General features: G+C 36.0%; 1 protein-coding gene across 3 annotated transcripts in view; it reads right to left on the minus strand.

The window, feature by feature from the left end:
* Window positions 1-21,229, minus strand: part of LOC145670431 (patatin-like phospholipase domain-containing protein 2) — a 45,318-nt gene that overhangs the window by 4,172 nt on the left and 19,917 nt on the right. For all 3 annotated transcript variants that reach the window (XM_081739100.1, XM_081739101.1, XM_081739102.1), the window contains 7 exons: window positions 16,245-16,328; window positions 14,369-14,545; window positions 12,120-12,295; window positions 9,887-10,044; window positions 7,115-7,202; window positions 5,543-5,735; window positions 1,404-1,560 (listed from right to left, as the gene is read on the minus strand). In XM_081739100.1, coding sequence (XP_081595226.1) covers window positions 1,404-1,560; window positions 5,543-5,735; window positions 7,115-7,202; window positions 9,887-10,044; window positions 12,120-12,295; window positions 14,369-14,545; window positions 16,245-16,328 — 1,033 coding nt within the window. The remainder of the gene's footprint in view (window positions 1-1,403; window positions 1,561-5,542; window positions 5,736-7,114; window positions 7,203-9,886; window positions 10,045-12,119; window positions 12,296-14,368; window positions 14,546-16,244; window positions 16,329-21,229) is intronic.

Genomic DNA, 21,229 nt, shown 5'->3' on the forward strand with positions numbered 1-21,229 from the left:
ATCAGTTACAATTCAGTGACCGGTCCGTGCAGCTTATCGTGGAATCATGCCTGAGCTGACAAAGTTTCAAAGAGGGCGAATTGTGGGTGCGTGTATGGTGGGAACTTCCATGACGAAAATAACGGAAATAGTCTCGAAGATCATGACTGCCTCAGATTATTTCGGGAAAACCGCATCAGCGAATCACCAGCGTGGAGCCAAGTGTGTCTTGCGTGATAGCGACACGATTGTGACGATTGTGACCAAGCAGAAAATCACCAAGGCACCAAAAGTCACAGCTGAGCTGAGCTGAATACAGTGCTTACAAACCCTGTTAGCGTCAAAACAGTCAAAAGAGAACTCCATAAACAGGGTATTTATGGCAGACCTGCATTTCCCAAACCACTCGTGACTATTGACCACCCTGCTATACGGAGATAGTGATGCAACTCCCATAAAAACTGGACAATGGAGCACTGGAAGACTGTCATGAGGTCGAATGAATCTTCCTTTACATTGTTTCCAACTACTAGCCGAGGTTACGTGTGAACCCCTGCACAAGCGTACGATACAGACTGTCTGTTATCAAGAGTGAAGCACGGCGGTGATGCAGTGATGATTTGGACAGCCATATCCTGGTATTCCGCCAGAGACATCATCACCCTGCATGGACATGTCACTGCCAAGGACTACGTAACAATTTTGAGTGACTAGTTGCATACCATGGCGCAACTTTGTTCCTAGATGTTAATGCCGTGTTTCAAGATGACAAGCTCCTGTTCATACAGCTCACATCGTCCAGGGCTGGTTTGATGAGCACGAAGATGAAGTGTCATATTTGCCATAGCCTTCACAATCGCCAGACTTCAATATCATTGAACTCTTGTGGTTACTTTTGGAAGCCAAGGTCCGAGCCCGCAATCCCCCCCCCCCCCACCGTCGTCTCTACAATAACATGCAGCTCCTTTGGCGGAAGATTGGTATCCCTTTGACAACCATACGCGACTTCTATTTCTGCATTCTCCGTCAACTACAGACTGTTCTGTGTGTCAAAGGTGGTCCTACTCGCTATTAATAAAGGTAATGTACAACTTTTCAGGTGTTTCCATATTTTGTCCATCCCCTGTACATATATCATCATCGGACAATATTTTATTAGTTTCAGAGTTAATAATTTTCCATACCATCCAATCCATATTTTTCGGATAGTTCAAAACTTCCTTTCTATAACCTTAAACATCTGATCAAAGATAGGCTGAGATGAATAGTGATACTCCAGATGTCATATACGTATAATTTATCACCATTAGACGCTGGGGGTGAATTGTAGATTAAAACAAGGAACCTAGCTTTACATCTAAGCTTGTTAGACAGATAAAGTAAGCCACAAAACAAAGACATTAAGTCTTCAATTTCATACTCACCATCCACAAGAAGTGTCTGATGTAGACCCCAAGAATTGTACGGAACATTCAAGTGTGTATCGTCGAACTCCAGATTGCTATTTGTAGCTCGTTCTTCAGGACTTAATACTGCATCCGTATCAGCATTAGTGACATCAAATATCTCCGTGACTTTAACCTGCAAGGAGGAAAAAAAAATATATAATTATATGAACTACCTACCTAGTTATATTGTAATACATGGACAGAAAATCAATTTCCTAGTCTGCACAATAGCGATAAAACAAATCAATTTTTCCTCAGTAATTTACAAGAGCAGAAAAAAAAAAAAACTAACAAGTCTTTCGCAAAACACACTACAATGAACTGATCTACAATATGAAAATGTATGATTTGACTGTTAATTAAAAAAACTGATTTTCTTTTCACTACAACAATGGAGATATATCCTATAAAACCATAACACTGATAATATTATCTTGCACGTCGCTGGGAGATGTTCAGTTATAAATTTTCACTTGAAGGATTATAATATTAAATGTGAAGTTCGTGTTGGAACAATGAAGTAGTAGATGAGCTGTCCAAACTTGCAGTGGAAAATGGAACTAATGCAAACACAAAACTTCCTTCCTGTAACTTTAAACATCTAATCACAATGATTAGCTGCTGAACGCTTTAACTCAACAATGAGTACGTAACAGAGGACTGGGAAATCTCAACCATCAACGAAAGAAAAATTTAGAAGGGTTTAAATAACGTGGCTTAAATCTAAAACAATTCTATTCTATCGAATTCCTTTTGATACTGCTTTAAATCCAATCAAATCAAACCTGACCTAGAGAAGATATTCAAGTTACTTTGGTTTAACAAAGAAACTGGAACGTTGGAACTTATATTTCAATGCAAACTATATCCTAACTATATATAAAACTACATGAGCTGACATAAATTATTGAGCACTTCCTGTAGGGCTACAATGATTAAATTTGGAATGATTGTAGCTTTCCCGAACTAACCCACAGGAAAATTGTCAAAAGTGAATATTTTTAATTTTTAGGGGGTCTAAAGAGGGGATGAAGAATTTCCCCATGTTATTTAAATGAGACTTTTTCTGGACATATAATCTTATGTTTTAGGTACTTAGAATTGGAATAAAAACTTCAAATTCGGTATGCTTGTACGTTTTTGTTAGCTTTACCTACATGAATCATCAGAAATGAAAATTTCTAAACGTAAAGTGGTTTTATGGGGAACTGAAAAATCTTTCCAATGTTATTAATATGGGACGTCTTCTATACCCCAAAATGTTTAGGCACTTCCGGCAAGATTAGAATGATGAAATTTGGCATGATTGTAGCCTTCCAGGACTAACCGACAGAAAAATTACCAAAAGTAAAAAATTCCAACTTTATTGTGGTTTTATAGGGAACTGAAAAATCTTTCCCATGTTATTTATATGGGACACCTTTTACACCCTCAATTTATTGAGCACTTCCTGCAGGGCTACAATGATTAAATTTGACATGATTATAGCTTTTCGGGACAAACCCACAGGAAAATTGCCAAAAGTGAATATTTTTAATTTTTAGGGGGTCTAAAGAGGGGATGAAGAATTTCCCCATGTTATTTAAATGAGACTTTTTCTAGACATATAATCTCATGTTTTAGGTACTTAGAATTGGAATAAAAACTTCAAATTCGGTATGCTTGTACGTTTTCGTTAGCTTTACCTAAGTGAATCATCAGAAATGAAAATTTCTAAACGTAAAGTGGTTTTATGGGGAATTGAAAAATCTTTCCAATGTTATTTATATGGGACGTCTTCTATACCCCAAAATGTTTAGGCACTTCCGGCAAGATTAGAATGATGAAATTTGGCATGATTGTAGCCTTCCAGGACTAACCGACAGAAAAATTGCCAAAAGTAAAAAATTCCAACTTTATTGTGGTTTTATAGGGAACTGAAAAATCTTTCCCATGTTATTTATATGGGACACCTTTTACACCCTCAAATTATTGAGCACTTCCTGCAGGGCTACAATGATTAAATTTGACATGATTATAGCTTTTCGGGACAAACCCACAGGAAAATTGCCAAAAGTGAATATTTTTAATTTTTAGGGGGTCTAAAGAGGGGATGAAGAATTTCCCCATGTTATTTAAATGGACGTTTTCTTGGGATACAGAATATTTTCTTTTAGATAGTTGCAATAGGAAAAGAAACGATAGAATCAAGGTTCAAGAGGTGCGAGGCCGTAGGCCGAGCAAAGAGAGAGTGTGGGAGCGAAGCCCCCGGATGGGCAAATTCAGGAAATATGAAGAGCAAGTTCACGAAATTCACTGTTGAAGCAAAAGCTGATATGTACCGTGTCCTGCGAAAACGAACTAAGCGCCACTTTCATAATTTTAAGAAAATTACGTATAAAGGTTGATGTCCAGCATAAATGTTGCCGTAATCAAAAGTGAAATTATGTTTCTGTTTTTGGAAAGGTGTTGGTTTTCCTCTCTTTTCGATTGTACAAAACGTTCAAATGATTATTAGGAACCAATAGTTGCATTTACGTGGATTTTCAGAGTTTGGCGCTTAGTTCATTTTTGCATAACACGGTACATATATAAGAAATAGAAGGCCGTAGGCCGAGCATACTCGGAGGTCCGAGGGCTGATAGTAACATAAGAGTCTACGCAAAAAGAAATCCCTTTAAGCTTCTTTATGGAGAATGCTTGGTGCCTGTCCAAATACAAATCATATTGAACTTCATTTTCACACTATGATACGAACCTTCCCAGACACAAATACCACTTACGTTCCAGTTTTTTTTTAGTATACGAAAGACATGACGAAGCAAAAGCTTTCATTCAAAGGAGTATGCGTGTAGCAGGATACCACAGGGGTGGTGTGGAAATACTAAAAAGTTACAAGAAAAAGAATCGACCTTTGTCTTACAAATATGCAAGAGTTATGGTCGAACAAAAATCCCAGATTTCTTTTTTGAAAATTATAAATAAGAAAAAAATTTGAAAATGAGAATCCAATATCATCATTCATTATATAATAAGTCGATAAATTGTGGTTGACAAAACAAAGGTTGCTATAAAAAACTAAACTGTGTGTTATTAAGCAGAGTATTAAGGAGCAAAGGATGATAAATATGAGATCTGGGGATGTTGGGCCGATTTAAGGAAACATTAAGAATAAATGCACGAACATATGACATGCGAGGCCGTAGGCCGAGGAAATACGGGGGTCTGGGGGCGAAGCCCCCAGCTGGCCAAAGGCTAGTAATAATATAAGACTGGGATTTATGCAAATATTATTTAAAAATATGAACACTAACTATGCCATTAAGTATCCATTTTAGCACCAAAACATCTGCAACTTATCAGAGATTTGATACAATTTTTAAAGGATAACAATTTATCATTTATCATTAAAAATACTCTCAAGCAAATACCTTTCTGAAGTACTAACGGAAATAAAAGCTCTATACTCACTTATAATTGAAAATAATAAACAATATACAGGGTGGACCAAAAGTCACCAAGAGTTCTAACTGTGAATAACAACTTTTTTTTTAATTATCATTAGTTTCCATTGATATTTCAAAGACTTAAAGACCAAAGATGGGAGACTGTTTACACTTATGTGTGAAATATAATTTCAAAAAATGAAATGAAATCTTTAGTTTTACGTGCCACATTATGCCGGTTAGGCTAAAGGAGACGGTGATGATAAGAAATGAATGATATGGTGGAATGAAGAAAGTGGGAGGAAACGGGAGAATCCCGAGAAAACCCACGAGCTACGCTTGTCCACCACAAAGTCCACACGGCGCGGGCTGGGATCGAACCAGGGACTCCAACTACCGGAGAACGCTCTACCACTGAGCCACCGCGCCCCCAAATATAATTTCAGGTAGGTATCTGCCATTATGGGCCTCACAGATATAGTGTACCTATAACGCTTGGAAAGACATTGGACTTTCTTTAATTTAAATTCAACAAACTTTTTCCACATCGACACTATAGCCGTGTAGCTAAAACTGAACACGTCTGCTCGCACTGGAAATACAACTCATGCCTACCCAATCGAAAGTAGAAATGCTAACTAATCTTAAACTTCTGTGAATACCTATGCCATAGCTGACGCTTGGACTTACCTCATTGCGCTCGTCCATGTAATAGAATGCCATAACAGCATCCTGATGTGATGTCACTCGCAAGATGTGCTCAAAGGTGTCGTCATCCACTGGAGAATCGAGATTGTTGACGGTCAAATTAGTTCTGTGAGGTGCTTGGCTTAACAGCTTGTTGGGATATTTTATGGCAGAAGGCTGCTGTACACACATATCGCTGAAAATCGAGATTAAATCATGTAAATTTCAATAGAAATAAAACAAATACGACGTATTTCATTTTACAGCAAGTATGGGACCGCTGGAAATGCTACAACAAATTTTCATATTGATATCTTAGATCGGAATGTTCTACTCCCTATTTCCTGTGAAAATTTCACGTCCCTGGACTTAATTGATCTACAAATCAAACATTCACATCAACGGAACGAGTACAAGAAAGTTCCTACGGAAAGCACTCTATAATCTTGGTTTATAATACAGAAAACAAATTTCGAGACTTCAATGCACATTATGACACTATAATTGCTCATAAATACAATAATTTAACATGAAAAAAAAAATTACAAAATCACAGTAAAAATAATTTTCTGAAATTAGGCAGATTATTTGTAGACTGAATTTTCATCTCATAATTTTATCTTGTACTTTCTCGTACTATTTTATATTCTAAATATTATCGATAACATAAGTAAACAATAAAAACTAATACCTATTAATCATTCCTGGGTTTTCATACGTTTTATTCAAACTGGAACTTTCAAGTAGCTATTTAATTCTTTCAAGACAACTTTAATGGAGAAGACATGCAATGTCAACACAATAAAAATATAAATATGTCTTGTGAAAATAGTTTGTACTCAACTTTTGACAAGGAAGGCATGGAGCTGTGATAGCGCTCTCACCTCTGCTGTGAAGGGTCCGTGGTTCGGATTAGGATGAAATTTCTAGACTTTTGGCGTCTATGGCCATATTAGCCCGTTACCGATCACACTATCCGAGGAAAGGGAAGGAAGACAAGATTGGGAAAGGAACGAAGCGGCCTGGGACATAAATGTTAGGTACCATCCCGGCATTTGCTTGATGGGAATAAGAAAAACTCAGGATGGCTGGCTCACTCAGGCTTACACTTTTTCGACCGAGTGTCCCGCACCAAAGGTAAGAGCATTAGCGATTACGTTACACGGAGCCACAGGGCCCGTGGTTCGATTCCAGACCATGAGTTTGTGATAGACAACATTGTGTCCGCGGCTTTTCTCGGAGCACTAACGTTTCCACCCATCTTCGTAAATATATACGCAATTCCTTTAGTCTTTCATCCATACATTATACATCATTTTCACGAAATGTAGCTGTCGAAAGTTAAAATGGAATTTTTAGTTTCAGGTCCAACGAAGAAAAACACGAATGGAAGCGAATGATTATGATAAAGAAAAAAAAAAAAAATAGCAGCAGGAAAATTTCGAGAACACTTCAGAGCTATGATGTTATCCACCTTAAGCTCACATGACTAACAAATCTCTCACAGCAGAAGCGAGCACACTACCACTGAACAATCGTGCTCTCACTATTACACCCTTTTTGCTAGATACTTACCCTTCATCTAGATTCAGTGTAAAATTGAAGTTGATGTTGTTCTGCAATCTCGTGTCGAAATCATTGACAGCTTCAATGTCGAATTTCGCTGCAAAAAGAAGGAAAGGGACGTAAGTTTACTGTAATAACACCATTCAAATCGAAAATTGAATTTACGAGTTCTCATCAACTACACCCAGAGGCGGATCTAGAAGGTAAAAACTGGGGGAGCCAACCACAACTCACACTATGATATCATAAGCTTACTATTAACTTTCAAAAATATATAAATAATAGCTTCAAGCTTCAATTATTTTTGTTACTCGAAAAAACTGGCCCCGCCCAGGGCTAGGTCCGCCTCTGACTACACCATCATAATTCAATTTTTTTTAACATATATGTCTTCAAGGGCATACTAGGAGGAGTTGGTTTTACAGACATGGCACAGTCTCCAAAGAACGCAATTAAAGAAACAAGAAAAAAAACTTTCTAACTGGTTCTCATTCAACAAAATATCAATTAAATGTATTGTTCCTAGCATGTTCAATAAATTTCGTTTTAAAATTTAAGTATTTCAGAAATAATCATTACCATAATTGTCAAGCCGCTTAATAACTTGTTCCGTTTAAGGATAAGGGTAAGAGTGCGCCAACAACAAGGTCTATTTGCACCCGTCCAAGACCCGAATTAAAATCGACCGAGAAAAGATCAAATAAAAGTAAAACTCACAAGAACACGAGCATAGCGAAACAAATAGAAAACGATAGACAAATGTCATCATTTATAGTAGAAGGTAAAAAAAAAGACTACTCAGTCGAATCACATATACAAAGTACAATGGAATTAGTTAAATCATTGTTCCGTTTAAGTAACCATGAATTTTTAATGGTATTCTTTCCGCTGTCAACGAACATGTAGTTGTATATTCCAATTTTGCTTACTGGAATTGTTTTACATTTTTAATGGAGATTCCGCTATTCTTGTGCCAATTTCAAATTGAACTGCTCATAGTTACATTTAATGGTCATTCAACAATACTTGCGTCCAGTACTTTTCTCTCCGTTGTTCGTATTAAGCAATGTGATAAAAATCGCTTGCATAATTTTTCACGTTTTGCCTAGTGCAGCCATATACAACTGCCAGCCCCCGGGCCAGTTCCGGCCTATTGAACCCTTTCATCTGACCCGTAATCAAAAATGTATTTTTTATATGATCTCTTAAACTGAACTGATTTCTTTTCCTTGGATAACTGATGATCACCTTGAAAATATTCTCCGCGTTGAAACATCCAGTGTACCATCGAACACTGACAGCTAGTCCAGAACATATAAAAGTCACGTTTCCCATTAAAATGGTAAATAAATACACTTTTTCTGCTCTTCTTTAGTAAATAAATATGTTGTTTCCGTTATATACCAGTTTTTGTGTCCCTGTGATGTTAATGTACGATGAGAGAGTTTCTCTATTGAATAGTACGGACTTCGATGCCAGTAACTCCTCTATAATTGGCCCACCCACTGTCCCAATTTGCACATGCAAGGCCTAGTGGGTTCACTGACTATTCGTTGCCATTTAATATAAACTAATTATATCCGTTCTTCATAAATAATTAATACCAAAACTAAATAAGATTCGAGACTATTTCAGAAGTACCAAATTCCATGACAAACACAATTTACTTACATTTACGATTTCAGTTAGCTATCAATAACTTTGAAACCCTATAAATTTATAGTGTTATGTACTTTTGTTGGACTATCCAAAAATGCAAGGGCTGTAAATGAAGTAGCAGACGTTTTGGCCTTCGCGGCAGTGGGCGGGGCTAGAATCGCCAACTTGGTGTCAGAACGTTGCCACACTCAGTACGCATCCAGCTGAGATAGACTGAGGACTGTGACGCTCTTACTGTGCTTTCTGTGACGTGTAACAATGTCCACTGCAATAGAAAATCCCGCCTCTTGTCAGGTGCGTTCTGTGATTAGGTTTATGTTGGCAAAAAACCACAAGCCAACTGAAATCCATCAGCTTGTGGAGGCCGAAGCGAAGGTGTTGTTTTCTCACAACAATAGACGGGCAAGCGTATCCGAGAGCTCTTGGATGGTTTTGAATGGGAGGTGTTCGATCACCCACTACAGCCCGGATATGGCACCAAGCGACTACCACCTTTTCCCAGCGATGAAGATATGGCTCGCTACACAACGTTTTGATACTGACGCTGAATTCTATGCCGTTCTAAGCCAGTGGTTGAAATCGCAGGTGGCTGATTTCTACCATGACGGTATTGAAAAACTTGTGCCACGGCATAATAGGTGCTTTAATTTGCATGGCGATGATGTGGAAAAATAGCTTCAAAGTGTTCTGGATAGCCCTCGTATAATTCTCATCACTATTATTTACGGTTTTCTAGAACAGAGTTCGCTACTTTTTAACAAGAACAGCTTCCCAAAAATCGCTTCACAACCGTGAGTCATCACCAGAAACTGCTCCGGCGCCGCGAATCGAACCTGAGACTACGAACATAAATAACACGAACGATTATCATCAAAAGCTACAGGGAATAATGTTCTCTACATTATAAATTTAAATATTTGAATTTCGGCATACTAGGAAATTTCAAAACATTACATGTATTATTTCAAATGAATATTTTTACATTTCGGAATCATTTTATTATCTCAGAAGAAAACTACTAATAAACTACCAATTTCGAACTTCTTTCATAGAAAATAAATATACTATCGTTAATTCAGCACAGTTACTATAAACTTGCCTCGTGTTAATGGATATACTTACTGTCTCTATATTCTGTAATGGCCATATGACAAGAGATTTTGGCACTAATCTGCTGGCGTTTCTTGTTCATTTTATTGACTAGGTGCATCAAATGATCGAGAATCATTTTACTTAGCAACCATAGATTATGGCCTAGCGTTGGAGCTGTAGATACAAATCTGCAACAAAATATAAATTAACAATGATTTTCTACTTTGATTCTTTCATTGTAAAAATTAAGAAATTAAAGAAATAAAAATACACAAAAGTAACTATTAATCTTGCAGTGAATGGCGTTGATAAAAAGGAAATAGAAGCTATCGTTATAGTGTAAAGTGTACATAAATTTCTCTTAACTTAATGACAATTGGGCGAAGGATTGCCTTCTAAAATTTGTCGTACTTTGCGACACAGATATTTAGATAAAAATCTTACTACTTCAAAATTTCTTGAACAGCTTTGACTGCAGTCAAATAATTTTCGAGCTAAATTGTTTTAAAACTTATTTCATGCATATTCAGCGATTTTGCAGCCCTGAAGTGTTTCGACCTATGCTTATTAACCCCTCAAGTGTCAAAAGTTTGGTGACAAGTTGCTTTTGAAGACAGGTTTATTCGTAAAATGTTTACAAACGTGTTTGAAATTAGAAATAAAAATAGCAAAACTGATATTAAGAAAAAGTATTCATTATAACAACAGTACTACTACGTTCCATAGCGAAATTGGAAAGAAGAATTGTTTGGAAGTATATTTACGGCATCCACATCCGAAACTAGTAGAACCAAATTTTAATGAAATGATTTTTTTTTAGTTTAATGTTACACGATTATACCTGTTAGAAGTGGCGTATTTACGATTTTGTTTTGGGGGAGGGGGCTTTGCTGATTTTGTCTGGAAAATGTGAAAATTCTGCAAGCATTTACTTCATAATAGTAAATAAAATTTCGGAGGGGGGCTTAAGTCCGGATGTCTCCCTTAAATACGCCACTGCCTGTTAGGCTACGGGAGACGGATGATTAAGGCAAATAAATGATAATCGAAGTATAGTTTCTTATCAGTTAATGTCACACAACAAGTTTCTCTTTTTTTAATTCCATCTAATATTGTTTGTTCTTTTCTCCCAACTATTTGCAACTTCCTAATTTGTATCCCGTTCGACCTATTCAATTTTCTCCATTCTTTTTCAACCCATATTTCGAAAGCCTGCAATCTTTTTTCATCGCTTTTGCGTAGTGCGTATGTTTTTGAACTATAGAATACAGGACTTACAAAATATACTTTTTTTCCTTTTGCCATTTCTATCCTAGAATAATAGCAGTTAATAAAACCAAATACTATTATATATATATATGACGGTACTTTTCTTATACTCAAACTGCAGCTATAAAGCCAAGCTTAATTTCAATCTAACTTTATTGTTAAGTCATATTAAATACATTTGAAGTATGATTATTTGATGACAATCTATTTCTTTCTTATAATCTATATATGTCTGAAAAGGATCACATATTGATCGAAATCGCTCACTGTTCATTTTGTGCATGCAAGTACAAATATATATGCAGAAGTGCATAGTCCCTTAGGTAACTTCTATTCCCAGTATCTTCGGACTGGATGGACCGATTAATATGCCATTTTCTGGATCTGAAAGAAAAAGAGGCACGTTCTTTAAGATATACAGTATTATACTATTAGAAGCCAACTCATTCAGAAGATACTGGGAACTGAAATTGTACCAACAGGGATTAACTATTCCAACCAATTATACTTAAAAATAAAGCGTAATATTGTTTAACATTTATAGCATATCTATCTCTGTCTTGTTTATATATATATATATATATATATATATATATATATATATATATATATATATATATATATATATATATATATATATATATATATATTTATAAATTAAATGCAGCTACGTACTGATGCTGGTGTAAGAGATCCATAGTTCGATTGCAGGCCATGAACTTGTGGAGGACAACATCGTGCGCGAGAGTTTTCTCGAGATTCTCCCATTTCCTCCCACATGCTCATTCTACCAATTCATTCATAATCATTCAATCATCCACCTCCTTTAGCTTAGAGTGGAATGTAAAAACCTGGAGATTTCATTTTTCATTTGCTTATCAAACTGTTTTCTTCTTTTTAGATTTGAGGCAATTCTGTTGTCAGAATATTTAAAGTAGTCATAATATATTGCCCCCAATGCACAAAAAGAACAGAAAGATGACAAAATACTTACTTGGTAAATGTAGCGTACACGATATCCGCTGGCAGTATACATGGTAAACTAAGGATCGAAAGGAGCTTCATGCCTCTGTGCTTAAACACCCAGTTGATGAGTCCTTTGTTGGCAGAATCGATTGCTTCTTGGAAAAGGGTAAGAATGGTGTCAGGAACCTTGTCCACTAGTGCTTCCTGTTAAGTAAAGACATTTCATCATTTATTTATTTATTTATTTATTTATTTATTTATTTATTTATTACAGTAGCGTTGCTATGCCTTGTCAAGTCAGCAAACAGATCTTTATTGAGCTAAATATCAAATTTCATTGAAAAGGGCTAATGCTGGTAGTACGTCAGGAAATTGTTGTTTGATTATATGCGACTTAAAACAGTAACTGTAAAGCTGTTTGTTGTAAGTAGTGGTGATGAGAAGAGAACCTTACCTTCACGAAAATATATCTAGTAAACACCTGATCTGTATATCCTGAGGAAAATCATCGAACAGAAACTGAAATTATATCGTCCCGGAAGACGACCTTAACATATTTTTATCTTCATTATATGATTAAAATATCCTTAATTAACATTTACGATAAACTAACTAACTAACTCTATGGCCTATGGAATCCGGAGGTTCAGTGCCGCGTTTTGTCCTTAACTAACTAAAGTTTTCACTTTGTATTTCTATTTCTGCGAGATCCGTCTTAATATTGACATCCCATCTACGCCTAGTCCTAATGCACGTTTGCCGACTGGATTTCCAGTCGAAACTTTGAAAGTGTTCCTACTTTCTTTCATTCTGGCTACATGACCTGTCCACCTGAGCTTTCTAGACTAGACCCTAACAGTGTTTGGTAAACCGTACAAATTATGTAGTTCCTCGTTATGAAGTTTCTGCCATTCCCCATTCCCGTTCCTCTTGGATTCGAATATTCGCCTCAGGACTTTATTCTCAAATACTTTCAGTCTACGTTCTTCTCTCAGACTAAGCAACCATATTTCACAACACACATGATTATCGTTTTATATATTTTAAGCTTCAAATTCCTCGACAGAATTCGCGACGACAAAAGATTTTGAAATGAATAATAACACGAACTCCCTGCTTTTAGTCGACATTTAATTTCTTCGTGAATATGATTTTGATCTGTTAATATTGATCCTATATATATGAAAGTAACGATAAACTGTATGTATGTTACTTAAAACACATTACTTAACCTTCTTTGAATTTCTTCTCATACGGAAAGCTGCTTCGTGGCTATATAGTTAGCATACGCGCCTTTGGTGCAAGAGACCAGGGGTTTGATTCCCGGTGCGAGCTCATGTAGTTAGGATCCCACGTTAAGCTGTAGGTCCACATGTCATACAGCCTCACCGCGGAAAGAAACGGTAAACTCATATCAATCAATCAATCTTGTATTATACGGAATAAAAACACATATATTTGAATAAAAGTTCTTTAACTAACCGTAGGTTTACCTTGTTTTATTCCCAATATATGGGAGAGTAAAGGCATCATTTACCTGGCAGCTTGTACGATGTGCGGTTTGTTTTATTATTCTTAAAATTTAATGTTAATTTTCAGAACTAAGGCTATATGAGACGTGGACCTAAAATTCAATGTGAAATCCAAACCATTGTAATACGTTTAATGTTGGCCCATCGGTGTCAAACCCGGGCGCCAATAGCGGGTGGATTAACCACTAGGAAAGCATGAAGAATTTATGCGGGGTGCTGTAACGTCATCGACTGAAAATGTTTATCTGTCCGTAGATTAAAACAATAATCGAATAGCTGTTTGTTATAAAGAGTGGATTTTTTACACTTGAGGGTGACTATTTGTTTCGTGATTTTTTTCTATGTTGTTCTCTTACATTTATAGTAATCATCCTGAACGCGGCCTAACAAATGAATATTGCAAAAGGGAAGAGAACTTGTACTTAACGTCAGAGCTCCACAACAGTGTCATTTCTATAGTGAACAAATTTATCAATCGTAACTCTATAACGAATAGAATAGCAATTGTTTAAAAGATTTTTATGCAAATAATAATAAATAAATAAATAAAAGTCTTAAATATTTTCTTTAAATCAGGTCTTAAGCAAACTGCTAAATAATAATAACAAAGAAATTCTGGAAATCCTTGCTAAATGTATATACAATTTAATGCAAGACTTGATTGTTTCATGACTTCCAAATACACAATACTCTAGCAGTAACTCAATTCATAACCTTATTGAAGCATGATTCTTTTATAACTTACCTGTCGTTGTAGTCTGCACTCATCACATTGTGGATCATAATCGAAACTCTCATCCAAGGTCTCTGATACGGTGAAAGTGGATTGAACGGCTAGACATCTTGTACAATTTATTAGGTTATTTCTATGAAGAAATCTCAATGCATCGTCGAATCCTTGTTTGCAGAAATTAGATAACACCTGTTGATTAAAATATATTTACGTAAATATAGCAACATTATATGAAATCAAATAAATACAACAATCTTGCATTATATATAGTAATATTGTACCACCAATTTATTTGTACCACCATGAATATACCGAGGAGCATTCAAAAAGTTCCCGGCATGATTTTGCACTTTCAGTTAGTGATTCAATCATAACTACAGTCCTTAGGTTACCTACTTAGAATTTTACAAGTATGAACAGGTCACAGAGGCAGTGTATGAGTAACGTAGTTGAACGGAGGAGAGTATGGTGGTTACAGCAATGTCGCAGTTCGAGCAACGCACAAAAATATTCATGCATAAAATGGGAAAATGTGCTTCGACAGCCTTAAAAACAACTCATGGTGTCAGTGCTTTACGGAAACAGCACCGGTACCCATTTCGCAACCATAGAAGAAATCAAAACCAACGCAATAGCTGAACTTCAGAAGATACCAAAAGAGGACTGGGTGAGAGGAGCAGGTGTTTCCAGAAATGGCAGGAGCGGTGGAGCTAGTATGTGTCCTGAAGGTGCCTACTTTGAAGGCGATTAAATAAATGTGTACTTATATTGTGATAATAAAAGAGATACAACAAAATTCTGGGAACTTTTTGACTGTCCCTCGTTCAATTAAAAATGCATTCCACAGTTTTTATATAAACAGACTGAAGGTTACACTCCTTTACTCACTTGCATTACTGATTCTGTCGTAATCAACAGACAGATTCTTCCTAGTTTCTTGTAACTAAAATAGTAATGTCATTAAGGTAGATATCAGTATACTGCAACAGATTAATCTAACTCACTAATCACAAGATATGCACTATTAGAAAAAAAACTTAACTGCATTTTATATTCGGTAAACCTATTATTACGGTGTTTGAAACAAAACAGAAAAATATCATTCAAATAACCGAGATCCCCTACCCAGCCCTCGTTAGTGTATAGTTGTGATTTTTAAAAATTATTTCAGCAATGTTCCCAGTGACAGTTCTTGAGGAAAGTTGGAAAGTTGCATCGGTATAGATTACGATTTGATCACTACAAACTAAACGAAAAAAAAAATTACGTATACAAGAATTAGAGCACTCGGGAAGTTTTCTTTTCTTAGCATGTAAAGACAAAATCGTACCTTTTACCAATGTAACTTCTCTTAAGAGCTGCCACTGACTGCTCCGAATTCTAAAGGTATTTTATAAAATAAAATTGGTGATCTTCGGCCCAGTCACATATTTTCACCCTTCCCAATTCAATGTGATTTTACTTATAGTAAACTGATTTTCAGCTGTGTGTTGCTGAATGCATTTCTCAAATATTTACTACTTTATTGGCTTAGCTACCTAAAAACTGAACAATATTTTTGTAGACTATAATTCGTGCGGATATAAGCAAAAGCAGTTATTCATATTACAAGATAATATTTTCCTACTGCAAATGTTTTCTGTTCGAAGTTCTAACTGGAATATATTTAAATTTCATTTCTCTCTCCCTCTCTGTATGGCAAAAATCCAAGAAATGATCACATATTTATGAAAGCGTTCAATGATGGACCTGAGGAAAGCCCGCAAAATATCAATCCACAACTTAGAATTCATTTCATTTTCGCATTACTTAACTTGTTAGAACTATGGCATGTCAACTAAAAAATATAACATTATAATCGTGAATAAACATTAAAAAATCGACTCACCTCTGTTTTAGGAGGAAATAATATCCTAGCAAATCTGTAGATATTTTGCCGCGATAGTTCAATACTGGTATTTGCTAAATTCACCTGCAAAATGACATACGATGCTATGATTTTACCGCAATACAGACAAAATTATAATAACTGCATTACACTAATATTATACTAATATAGTAACTACTATTATTATTTACAGTAATAGTTTTACTTAAAATACTCTGAACCAAAATTATTTCTGACTATATACACTATTTACTAAGGGCTTATGATTTCTGATGTACATGGAAAACATGTTCATTCTTTAATTATGATTTTTTAAGTACTAATAGAAGTACACTACTAATCTATTTCTCTATTATTATTATTATTATTATTATTATTATTATTATTATTATTATTATTATTATTATTATCATAAAGGGAATCATTCACTTGAAATGCAGAAAGTTTAACAGAACTGATATTAACAAATACTACAGAGCAAAAAACATACAATATACAAGTCTATTCACCACGACTCTCGAACTCACTAAAATAATAATTGACCAGAATATATACACTTATTTATTAAAACTAAAGTTAGTATCTGATGAAGATAACGTTAAGTTGTCGAAACCGTTACACTGTATTTCAGTTTTAACAAATAAGTGTACATACTCTGGTCAGAAGTGTTAATTATTACAATATACAAGAAAAAAATGTCCACGAAAAAGGAACAAGGAAAACAATCGCCACACCTTTCTAGGAAGTTTATACTGATACCTTGAAGTATAGTATGCGATAAAAGAACATGGCATATTTTATTTTGAACATGGTATTCTCCTTTGTCGTATACTGTACAATAAGGGATTTACGTATTGATTGTCTGTAAATTTTTATACATCTTATTTATATTTTCAGTCTTAGCTGACTCCGAAACTTCCCCTATGCATCACGAATCTAGATGAGTTTGATCCAGGAAAATAAATAACTAATCAAGTATTACTTTGGCATTTGTACGGTACCATAGAAGTCAGAAAAGCAAGCAAGATCTTTATAGCTAGTTTCTAGTTTACACAACGCTTTAGATTTAGGCCAAGTTCCGTTTTGGATAAACATCACTGGATAATAATAGCTAAAATTTACATGTAACTTTTGAAACTGTCAAGTCGTTCATAAAGAAAAAACTGAAAGTAATTGCAATTAAACTTAACACTAAGAAATGTGACAGTCTAACAATTACTCTAAAATACTCTCCTATTTCCTCCAAATACCATATTCCCCTATAATACGTTCTGCTAGTCATAATGATCTTGGTGGTATCTTTGATTCGAAACTCACGTTCTCTGACCACACCTCCTCAATAGTTAAGAAATCAATGCGTATGTTCGGGCTACTTCTTTACCGATTCACTGAATTACGCACTGTGACATCATTAGCAATATTCTATAACACTCAAACAGCGCCCAAGATCGAATATTGCTCTCGCACCTACACATCTCTCTCCACTTGATTCCATCCTTAACTTCTTAATTGCAATAGTACGCTTTCGTGTTCCCGCACTTCGAATATTATCTAAAGAGGAACTCTTGCAACATTTTAATATCCAGACTTCGGGAGTACGCAGAAATAACTCAATTGAAATTTCTTCATAAAATAGTTAATGGAAACTTAAGATCGGAAACATTACTTCAGGAACCATCCTTACGTGTCCCTTTCCACATAACCCGGAACACCCACTTATTCCATCTTGCCCGCCCTAGGTTGGAAGTTATACAGATGTCTCTTTTTTTACAGGATACCGAACAATTATAATCATATAACAACTGATGTGGACATTTTTTTCGAGCTACCCGGTCTCTGAAAGAGCAATTAAACGAGTTTTGGTGAAATAATATTACTTTTACACTCTTTGTTGACACTGTTATTTTGTTTTCGTCTTGTTTCTTGTTTGTTTGTTAAAATTTCCCTGTGTAAAATGGCCAAGTTATGCTGTATCTGGAAATTTGTTTAATAAATAACTATTTACGTTCAACAGCTATGCCTACGAAAACTAGTCCTGGACTCTCCCAATAGTAATCAATCCCAGGAACACACAAACTCCACATATTAAAGCCATCAACTAGTAACATGTCCCTTTAATATAACCCCACCTACTTAAGAGCAAAATTATACGCTCCTCAAAAGACAATCGTCTACATATTTTATTTGGTCTAGGAATTAATTCGTGCGGGTGGACAAGAGATGGCGCAACGAACGGAGCGTCCCACAGTTCCGTGTATCCACACATGTGTTGCAAACCCCTGTCATCGCGTATCGTTCGTAGTATAGGGCAGTGGATGAAAGCGTCAACAACACCAGTTTGTAGTTAAGTGAACATGGCGCAATTTGTGCCTAATAAAGTGTTTTTGCGGGGTGTCCTGCTGCATTACTTTAACATGCAGAAAAGTGCGACTGAAAGTCATCGTATTTTGGTGGAAGTGTATGGTGACCATGCTCTAGCTGAGCGAACGTGTCAGAAGTGGTTTGCACGGTTTAGAAGTGGTGATTTCGGCTTGGCAGACCAAGAGCGAGCTGGACAGCCAAAAAAATTTCAAGACGAAGAATTGACAGCATTGCTCGAGCAGGATTCGTGTCAAACGCAGGAACAACTTGCAGCAGCATTAGGCGTTGATCAAACAACAGTCTCCAAACGCTTGAAGGCCATGGGAATGATTCAAAAGATGTCACATTGGGTTCCACATGAATTGAAAGACAGAGACGTTGAAAGACGAAAAACCATTTGCGAATTGCTGCTTCAACGACAGAGCAGAAAGGGGTTTCTGCATCGAATTATTACGGGTGATGAGAAGTGGATCCATTACGAGAACCCTAAACGAAAAAAGGCCTGGGTGAAACCAGGTGAACCAGGTCCATCACAACCAAAACGAGATATTCACTGTGCAAAGGTTATGCTGTGCATATGGTGGGATATGAAAGGTGTGGTGTACTATGAGCTGCTGCAACCGGGTGAAACTATGAATGGAGAACGTTATCGACGACAATTAATGCGTTTGAAGCAAGCTCTGGCCAGAACACGACCAGAATGGGAGAACAGACTAGATAAACTTATTGTTCAACATTATAACGCTCGCCCACATGTCGCAAAATCGGTCAAAACCTATTTAGAAAATGTCGGATGGGAAGTTTTACCCCACCCGCCGTATTCACCAGACGTTGCTCCTTCGGACTACTACTTGTTCGATTGCATGAACAACGATTTGATTGGACAGCGGTTTACTTCTTCAGAAGATATCGAAACATGGGTCTCTGACTGGATCGCTTCCAAGGATGAGGACTTCTTACGCCACGGAATCCGTACATTGCCTGACAGATGGGCGAAAGTGGTGGCTAGCGATGGACAATATTTTTCTTAAGGTATTTATGTATTTGTGTTTGTACTACAGCTTCAATGTGTGCGTACCAACCGCACGAATTAATTCCTAGACCAAATACTTACTACAATATATTACAGGAAGCTGATTTATGAGGTTTTTGAGTAACTGCCTTAATGTAAAGAGAAGGAACCTCAACTCCCTGGCATATAGTACGATGTGTTATGGCTGGGCACACTACTACGAGATGGGTGATGTATGGTTGTATATCAGCTTTTAGCCCATTATTTTGGCTTTCTACAACAGAGTTCGAAATTTCTTAATGGCAAGCAGCTCCCGAATTCTAACGATGCCAAATTTTGTACCCACTTCGAGAGTCCAATCCCGGAACTATTGGGCTAAGAAAGCATAATGCATCTAACAAGAATGTTCAAAAAAACGTCAAACTTTATCTACTTGGTTTTTCTCCCATTCTCTTGTTGCATCATAGAAAGCCATATTTATAAACGAAGTACTACTGACCTCTAAACCAATACTCTACATACTTCCACTGAAAAGAAGAAAGCTTATTGCACATAGTAACCGTTAGAACTGAACATTAAACTGAAACTTTGCTCTTGGACTTTAAAAAAAAAAAAAAAAAAAAATCTCTCCTACACAATGTTTTCAAATAGAACAGCAGTTACTTCATATTATTTTATTCTATACTCCTTATCGCTCATGTTATGTTGTGTCTATTCATATTACAGCATCCATTACATAATTATGCCTTTACTATCTTTTATTTTTATTTATTTATTTAACAATCACCCGATACAGCTCAGAGGCCATTTTATACTGGATATACTGGATAACAACAACAATAACAATGAAAAAGGATTTGGGAAAATGTTGGCCAGGGCCTGTTTAGTAGGTACCATCCCGGCATTTGCCTGGTAGAGCTGAAGAAAAGCCTGGAAAACCCCAGCCAGGATGGTCGGCAGCGGGAATCGAACACACGATCACCCGAACGCGAAGCCAACGCTCTACAACTTGCGCTACTTCGCAGACAGTCTGTTACAGCTGCTTATGTATCTTGCTGTCTTTATGTTTTTAAATGTGTCTGATATTTCCCACCTACGTAGTGATTCTTATTTTCTGCGAAATTGTCTATTTATGAAATCTGGCTAATCACTTAAATTATCATCATTTGACTGAAACCTATAAGATATACTTGCTGTTTCATTACTCTTTTAAATAAATTTGACAGTTTTCTTTGGAACAGAACGTGCACCATTAAACAGCTTAAATATACCAATCTAATCCACAACAATTATGATATTGATAGCTACATTCGTATTTAGTTCCGCACATATTTATTTGTCTTTTAAGGTGAGTGCCCAGTTCCCTTAACAAGTGAAATAATTCTTGCAAACCACTATATTTTATTAAAAACACTGAGACTTCTCGAAACAAGCAAGCTTCAAACTACAGAAAACAATTTAAGAAATATGATTTACATTGTATAATGGAATGTTCTATTTACAAACTGTACATGTACTATTTACAAGCTTACAATAATTATTTTTCATTTTCGGAAAGATTCAATACAATACAAAGACTATACATATCTTATTCCACTATGATTCCTGTTGA

The sequence above is a fragment of the Thermobia domestica genome, chromosome 14 (assembly GCF_964235325.1).
Source record: "Thermobia domestica chromosome 14, izTheDome1.hap1.1, whole genome shotgun sequence".
NCBI classification, from domain to species: Eukaryota; Metazoa; Arthropoda; class Insecta; order Zygentoma; family Lepismatidae; genus Thermobia; species Thermobia domestica.